This window comes from Prenolepis imparis, unplaced genomic scaffold (assembly GCF_030444845.1).
Source record: "Prenolepis imparis isolate NDT839.2.m4 unplaced genomic scaffold, iyPreImpa1.0 SCAF_262, whole genome shotgun sequence".
Taxonomy (NCBI): domain Eukaryota; kingdom Metazoa; phylum Arthropoda; class Insecta; order Hymenoptera; family Formicidae; genus Prenolepis; species Prenolepis imparis.
Window position 1 is genome coordinate 34,422 of NW_028141420.1, and position 7,904 is coordinate 42,325.

General features: G+C 34.6%; 2 protein-coding genes across 2 annotated transcripts; both read left to right on the forward strand.

The window, feature by feature from the left end:
- The first annotated feature begins 1,078 nt into the window (after positions 1-1,078).
- LOC145948152 (uncharacterized) lies at positions 1,079-5,553 on the forward strand. Its single transcript, XM_083057907.1, has 6 exons — positions 1,079-2,252; positions 2,532-2,858; positions 2,954-3,433; positions 3,548-3,982; positions 4,100-5,010; positions 5,117-5,553. Exons 1-6 carry the CDS (start codon positions 1,079-1,081, stop codon positions 5,165-5,167), a joined length of 3,378 nt encoding a protein of 1,125 aa, XP_082914033.1. The 3' UTR covers positions 5,168-5,553.
- On the forward strand, positions 5,234-6,392 carry LOC145948153 (uncharacterized). Its single transcript, XM_083057908.1, has 2 exons — positions 5,234-5,322; positions 5,546-6,392. The coding sequence occupies exons 1-2, from the start codon at positions 5,234-5,236 to the stop codon at positions 6,390-6,392; spliced, it is 936 nt and encodes a 311-aa protein (XP_082914034.1).
- Positions 6,393-7,904: the final 1,512 nt, after the last annotated feature.

Sequence of the window (7,904 nt, forward strand, 5' to 3'; positions counted from 1 at the left end):
GTGATTAAATTACACAATGCAGTGGATTGTCGATGGTGTTTGTATAGGAAAGTCTATTCGAATCTTTCATAGAGTGCCGTGAGAAAAGAAAAAGATCTGGTTGCTATGCAGCTGTTTATGGTGGTTCGTTTTATGTTTGAATCGACACGATGCGCATCGTACGGAAATATCAAGATCATCAGAGATACATCGAAATATATTTGGTTAATTACATATATCTGGTTAGGAAGGTCGACTTTGTCCAATTGGGGACATCATGTAAGTACATATCATGATAGTCGATACCTTCCATCAAGCCAATTATTTGAGGCTAGCCATAAGGTGATCAAACAAATTCTATCTTTGCCTTATGGTGATTAATATATCTTTGCCTTATGGTGATTTATATCTTTATCAAACAAATTCTATCTTTGCCTTATGGTGATTAATATATCTTTGCCTTATGGTGATTTATATCTTTATCAAACAAATTCTATCTTTGCCTTATGGTGATTAATATATCTTTGCCTTATGGTGATTTATATCTTTATCAAATTAATTCTATCTTTGCCTTATGGTGATTTATATTTTTATCAATCTAATCTTATCAAAGCTGATTAATATTTTCTCTGCCTTAAAAGGTGATAACTGAAAACTATAAAACTCTTATTCATATTTTGCCTTACGGTGATATTATCCATAATCATTTTTATCTTGCCTTACGGTGATATCATTTAATTCATATTTTAATTATATTTCCTAATTTCTTTAGAGACGCAGGAATTCTTTACAGATATATATATATATATATATATATATATATATATATCCTGGTTCCTGTTTTGAATCCTATAAATATTCTGGTTCCTGTTTCTAAGATGAAGACAACTCCTATATAACCTGTACTACATTCAGTCCTGTACATAATATGAAATAACGTCGTAAAACAAGGAAGGATTATACATAGCAAGAATATAAAAAGAATTGATATTAATCTTGGAATAAGAGTTAAGAAGTTACGTTCGGTACGTACAAAAATTACATTTTATTGTTATCGAACATTTTTTGGTCCTTCGAGCCGGATCCCAAGCTTTTCAAGATGTCTAATATAGAAGCAAAGATCGCTTTACAAAAAAGTCGATTTAATCTAATACAAGATGCAGCGGATTTTGATATCGTAGAAATTTCACGTTTAAATCGTCAATTAATTAATACACGTTTGGATTTACTTGATCAGAATTGGTCTAAATTTCAAGTAGAACATGAAAATTTATATCTTGAGATACTTTCTGAGAATAATGATCAATCATATATTAAAGAACACGTGTATGAACGTTGTCAAGCGTTTTATGTATATTCTCGTGCTAAATTACTTACATATCGAGATGATTTAGAAACGGTAGATCGGCAATCTCGACCTACTCATTCGGAACATGTAGCATCATCTACCTCACAATTACCTCGTAGTGCATTGCCTCGTATAAAATTACCAAGCTTTTCAGGAGATTATCAATCATGGAGATCATTCCATGATTTATTTGTTTCTTTGATTCACGATAATGAAGATTTATCAAACGTTGAGAAGATGCATTATTTGAAGACATGTGTAACTGGTGAAGCGGCTCGGTTAATGTATAATTTGCCTATTTCTGATGAAAATTTTACTGTTGCATGGGATATATTAGTATCAAGATATGAGAATAAACGATTTTTGATTACTACTCAATTGGATAGAATTACAAATTTAAAGCCGCTTAAAACAAAATGCGCTCAAGGTCTCAGAACTCTTTTGACAACCATATCAGAAGTTATTGGTGCTTTACGTGCTTTGAACTGTGAAGTAGATCATTGGGATCCATTATTATTACATCAGCTCGTAAGAATACTTGATCCTGAAACTCGAGAAGCATGGGAGGTTAAACTTGGTTCAACCTCTTCATATCCGACTTACTTACAATTTGAAGAATTTCTTATTGGGAGGACACGAGCTTTAGAGAATCTTAATTTACATAATAATACTTTTTCTTCTGGATCACATAAGGATAAGGATCATTCCTCTTTTGGAAAGTCTCGTACAAAAATAGCTGCTCATGTAGCTACATCATCTAATCAAAATTCTTTTACTAATTCTTTCATTTGCCCGCTATGTGGATCTTCACATTTTTTAGCAAAGTGCGATCAATATCATTCGAAAACTCAGCAACAACGAAGGGATATTATTATGAAGCATCGACGATGTTTTAATTGTCTTGGCCCACATGTAGCAAGCAAATGTAATTCTTTAAAAAGATGTCTCAAATGTGGAAAGAAGCATCATACTTCAATTCATGACATCAACGTGTCTTCATCAAAACATTTTGGTGAAAAATCATCTAAGATAGATAATGCTCAATCTACTCAATCTAAAGAAAATCCTCAGTTACAACCTTCAATAGAATGACAAAACAAATTATGTGCTCATCAATCTGGACAAGCAAATTCTTTACCAAAATTTACGTTATTAGCTACGAGTAGAGCCATATTACATAAAAATAAAGATGTAAATTTTGCAGTACGTTTATTAATAGATCAAGGATCAGAATTATCTTTTATTTCAGAAAATTTAGTAAATCATGCACAACTAAAACGCAGTTCAGCTTCAATACCACTTCTTGGAGTCGGTGGTACATATTCCGGTCACACTAAAGGAAGTGTTACAATAAGATTACAGTCCATCTATGATCCAACTTATAATTGTACAATCGAAGCCTACGTGTTACCTCGTCTAACAAATAAATTACCGCCTTTTAACGCGTCTTGTCATACTTGGTCTCATATTGCTGGACTTCAACTTGCAGATCCTGATTTTTTTTGTTCTGGTCATATTCATATCATTTTAGGTTCAGATAATTATGGCTCGGTAATTCTGCCAGGATTAATACGAGGGGATTTGTCAACGCCTATTGCTCAGCAAACTATTTTCGGGTTCTTTCAGGACCAATATCAGAAAATGATTTATCTAATTCAGCAAGAACGTATCATTGTACTTTGGATCATGATTTACAAGATCTTATTGCTAGATTTTGGAATCAAGAGGAACTACCTACTACAACGGAATCTAAATTAAGTGAGGAAGAAGAAGAGTGTGAACGACATTTTTTGTCTACTCATACAAGAGATGCTACTGGAAGATATGTTGTACGTCTTCCTCTAAAATCAAATCCTTCACTTCTGGGTGATTCAAAACAAAAGGCACTATGTTGTCTCAATAGATTATTTCAACGATTTACTTTAAATCCCAAGTTTCAAGAACTCTATGTTGATTTCATAGAAGAATACAAAACATTGGGTCATATGATGTTAGCTGATATTTCCGGAAATAATAATTCTCCTATACACTATTTACCACACCATGGAGTTCTTCGAGAAAGCAGTCGTACCACAAAATTAAGAGTTGTTTTTAATGGGTCTAGCCGTACAAACAGTGGTTATTCTCTTAATGATCTGCTTCACGCAGGCGCAAAACTTCAGACAGATATTTCAGATATTCTTATATGGATTCGTACACATCGATTTCTTTTTTCTACAGATATAGTTAAAATGTTTCGACAAATTGCTCTTAATCCTGACGATTGGGATTTACAAAGGATATTGTGGCGAGGTTCTGAAAATCAACTGGTAGCTTTTAGACTCACAACTGTAACTTATGGACTTGTCTGTGCTCCGTTTCTTGCATTACGAGCATTACAACAATTAGTAACCGACGAAGGTCATCATTTTCCTAAGGCTGTTATTCCTTTGACAAAGGGAAGATATGTTGATGATATCTTTGGAGGAGCGGATTCAATTTCGGAAGTTAAAGAGATTGTCAATCAACTTATTCAATTATGTGCAGCGGGTGGATTTCCTTTACAAAAATGGAGTAGTAATTGTAGAGAGATTCTGCCAATGTCGATGTCGGGTGAAGAATGTGAAGAATCGTCATCTGCTGTGGAAATTGAATCTACACTTTGCAAGATATTAGGTCTTATTTGGAGACCCGACTCGGACACGTTTCATTTTTCAGCTTTACCAACATCTACTACAAAATATACTAAAAGAATAATTTCTTCTGAAATCGCAAAATTATATGATCCATTAGGACTTATCGCACCTATTCTCATAACAGCCAAAATCTTTCTTCAAGAACTCTGGTTAAGAAAGATTGAATGGGATGAACCTCTTTCTCAAGACATGCAATATCGTTGGGAGAATTTTAGAAAACAACTTCAGCATCTAGATCAATTAGCAATTCCTAGATGGTTTGGTTATGTTCATTCCAGTACTTCTGTTGAAATTCATGGATTTTCAGATGCATCAGAATTAGCCATGGCAGCTGTGATTTATATAAGAATTTCCAGTAACGATGGTAAAATATCTACTCAACTGATTTGTTCCAAGACAAAGGTTGCACCAATTAAACGGCTTACGATTCCACGTCTTGAACTTGTTGCGGCTTTGTTATTAGCGCGATTAACTGTACATATTTTAAAAGCACTAGCACTTTCTGACGTATCGGTGTTTTGTTGGTCTGATTCATCTGTAACTCTTTCTTGGATTTCGGTTCATCCAACCAAATGGAAAGATTTTGTTCGTAATCGTGTATCTACTATACAAGAATTATTACCTTATGGATCTTGGCATTTTGTTCCTGGGAAAGAAAATCCTGCGGATTGTGCATCTCGTGGTTTAAGGCCAGATCAATTAATTAAATTTGATCTATGGTGGAAAGGACCAAATTGGCTTTCTGAGTCTCCATCATCTTGGCCTTCTTTCAAGTGTAAAGAGTTACCGGAAACTGGTTTGGAAGAACGATCCAGACAAGTCATGATTGCTGTCACCCATCAACCTTTATACTGGGAATTGTTGGATAAGTACTCTTCACTCATGAAATTATTACGAATTACTTCTATTTGTCGCAGATTTATTCGTTGTCTCCGTAGAGAATCACAATCAACACTGATTAAACATCCCATAACACCCATGGAAATCGAGAAGAGTCGTAATTTTTGGGTACGAATTGTACAACAAGCATGGTTTTCGAACGAGATTCGTATAATTTCTAATAGAGAGCATTTGCCTAAATCCAACCCTTTGATTCGCCTTACACCTTTTATAGACCATGAAGGATTACTTCGTGTTGGAGGTCGTCTCCATAATGCACAGATAGAGTCTGACACAAAACATCCACTTATTATACCAAGAAGATCTTCGTTAAGTACTTTGATTATTGATGATGCTCACAAAAGGACGCTACATGGAGGTACTCAAGTTACTCTCGGTTTTTTACGAAGTTCATATTGGATTATCGGTGGAAGAGCACCTGTACGTTCTTACATCCTAAGATGTGGAAGGTGTGCACGGTATCGCGGAATTCGAGCGAAACAGCTCATGGGTCAATTACCATCATCACGTGTGACTCCAGCAAGACCTTTTTATAACACAGGTTTAGATTATGCTGGTCCCGTGATAATGAAGACTTGGAGAGGGCGAGCGGCAAAAACTTATAAAGGCTATTTAGCTATATTTGTTTGTCTCACAACATCAGCAATACATATAGAAGTATAGTTACGGATTATACCACTGATGCATTTATAGCTGCCTATAAACGGTTTACTGGTAGAAGAGGTATATGTTCTACGCTACAAAGTGATTGTGGAACAAACTTTGTTGGAGCTGATGCAACTTTAAGACGTTTTTTCAAGTCATCTTCTAATGAATTACGTGACCTTGCCTATCTTCTCGCTAAAGATAACACTGAATGGAAATTCAATCCTCCATCAACCCCTCATTTTGGAGGAAAGTGGGAAGCAGCTGTAAAATCTATTAAATTTCATTTACAACGAATTTTAAAGGATACTATATTAACGTATGAAGAAATGACAACGATAACTGTACAAATAGAAGCAGTGTTAAATTCAAGGCCATTATGTCCTTTATCAGATGATGCATCTGACTATTCACCCCTGACTCCAGGACATTTTCTTATTGGAGAAGCACCAACTACATTACCGGAACCGAGTCTATTAACTGAAAAGACATCTTTGCTTTCACGCTGGCAATTACTTAAACAGAAAGTAGATCACTTTTGGTCAAGATGGTCTATAGAGTGTTTACAAAGGTATCAAGCCATTTCTAAATGGTATCACCCTTCGAATGAAATAAAGGAAGGATCCTTAGTATTAATTACGGATGAGCGTTACCCGCCAGGAAAGTGGCCCCTCGCAAGAGTCATACATTTACATCCAGGACCAGACGGTTTAACCAGAGTTGTTACAGTGAAAACTGCAAACTCTATTTACAAGAGACCTATAACAAAATTATGTATTATCCCAACTGATCCTGAAATTCATTCAACAAATCTATTGTTGAATGCGGGCGGAGAAAATGTATAGGAAAGTCTATTCGAATCTTTCATAGAGTGCCGTGAGAAAAGAAAAAGATCTGGTTGCTATGCAGCTGTTTATGGTGGTTCGTTTTATGTTTGAATCGACACGATGCGCATCGTACGGAAATATCAAGATCATCAGAGATACATCGAAATATATTTGGTTAATTACATATATCTGGTTAGGAAGGTCGACTTTGTCCAATTGGGGACATCATGTAAGTACATATCATGATAGTCGATACCTTCCATCAAGCCAATTATTTGAGGCTAGCCATAAGGTGATCAAACAAATTCTATCTTTGCCTTATGGTGATTAATATATCTTTGCCTTATGGTGATTTATATCTTTATCAAACAAATTCTATCTTTGCCTTATGGTGATTAATATATCTTTGCCTTATGGTGATTTATATCTTTATCAAACAAATTCTATCTTTGCCTTATGGTGATTAATATATCTTTGCCTTATGGTGATTTATATCTTTATCAAATTAATTCTATCTTTGCCTTATGGTGATTTATATTTTTATCAATCTAATCTTATCAAAGCTGATTAATATTTTCTCTGCCTTAAAAGGTGATAACTGAAAACTATAAAACTCTTATTCATATTTTGCCTTACGGTGATATTATCCATAATCATTTTTATCTTGCCTTACGGTGATATCATTTAATTCATATTTTAATTATATTTCCTAATTTCTTTAGAGACGCAGGAATTCTTTACAGATATATATATATATATATATATATATATATCCTGGTTCCTGTTTTGAATCCTATAAATATTCTGGTTCCTGTTTCTAAGATGAAGACAACTCCTATATAACCTGTACTACATTCAGTCCTGTACATAATATGAAATAACGTCGTAAAACAAGGAAGGATTATACATAGCAAGAATATAAAAAGAATTGATATTAATCTTGGAATAAGAGTTAAGAAGTTACGTTCGGTACGTACAAAAATTACATTTTATTGTTATCGAACAGTGTTGCTATTGTAGAAAATCATTGTGTCAGATATTTCCATGTGATATGTGTCCTATTTGCACAAAATAAACTTTTGGAGATTGTGCTGGGACACTTAAAGTGAGAATTCTACAAGTATTGTGAAACTGGCGAGTCAGAAAAAATCGAAGGTGTCTTCGGTGGTACAGTTTCTACGAAATCGTGAACTCGGTGTACAGAAACCCCAAACAAAAGATTTGGCCCATTTTATAGAAATTCATGAAGATATTTTAAGAACAACTGGCGGTTTATCTAAATGCTTCAGAGCACACAACAATATCAAATGCTTTCGACGTTGCTATAAAAGCTGTGTGGTTTACTTTAAAGGATCTGAGGACCCATCTCGTATTGGTCGAATGGATATGCCATCACCATCGGCATCATGCGAATCATCGGATTATGATTTTTCGGACCAAGATATTGAGGAACCATTATAATTTTTCAGACCGAGATATTGAGGAACCATATTCTCCCTAACCTGTCATGGAGGCAGTATGTAATACTTG

Excerpts from the sequence above, each read along its gene's own strand:
- LOC145948152 (XM_083057907.1), top strand. The coding sequence starts at position 1,079 with ATGTCTAATATAGAAGCAAAGATCGCTTTACAAAAAAGTCGATTTAAT. Across the intron at positions 2,253-2,531 it reads CCCACATGTAGCAAGCAAAT|TACGTTTATTAATAGATCAA; the intron begins GTAATTCTTTAA and ends TAAATTTTGCAG. Across the intron at positions 3,434-3,547 it reads TGTTTTTAATGGGTCTAGCC|ATATAGTTAAAATGTTTCGA; the intron begins GTACAAACAGTG and ends TTTTTTCTACAG.
- LOC145948153 (XM_083057908.1), top strand. The coding sequence starts at position 5,234 with ATGCTCACAAAAGGACGCTACATGGAGGTACTCAAGTTACTCTCGGTT. Across the intron at positions 5,323-5,545 it reads TTATCGGTGGAAGAGCACCT|CAATACATATAGAAGTATAG; the intron begins GTACGTTCTTAC and ends TCACAACATCAG.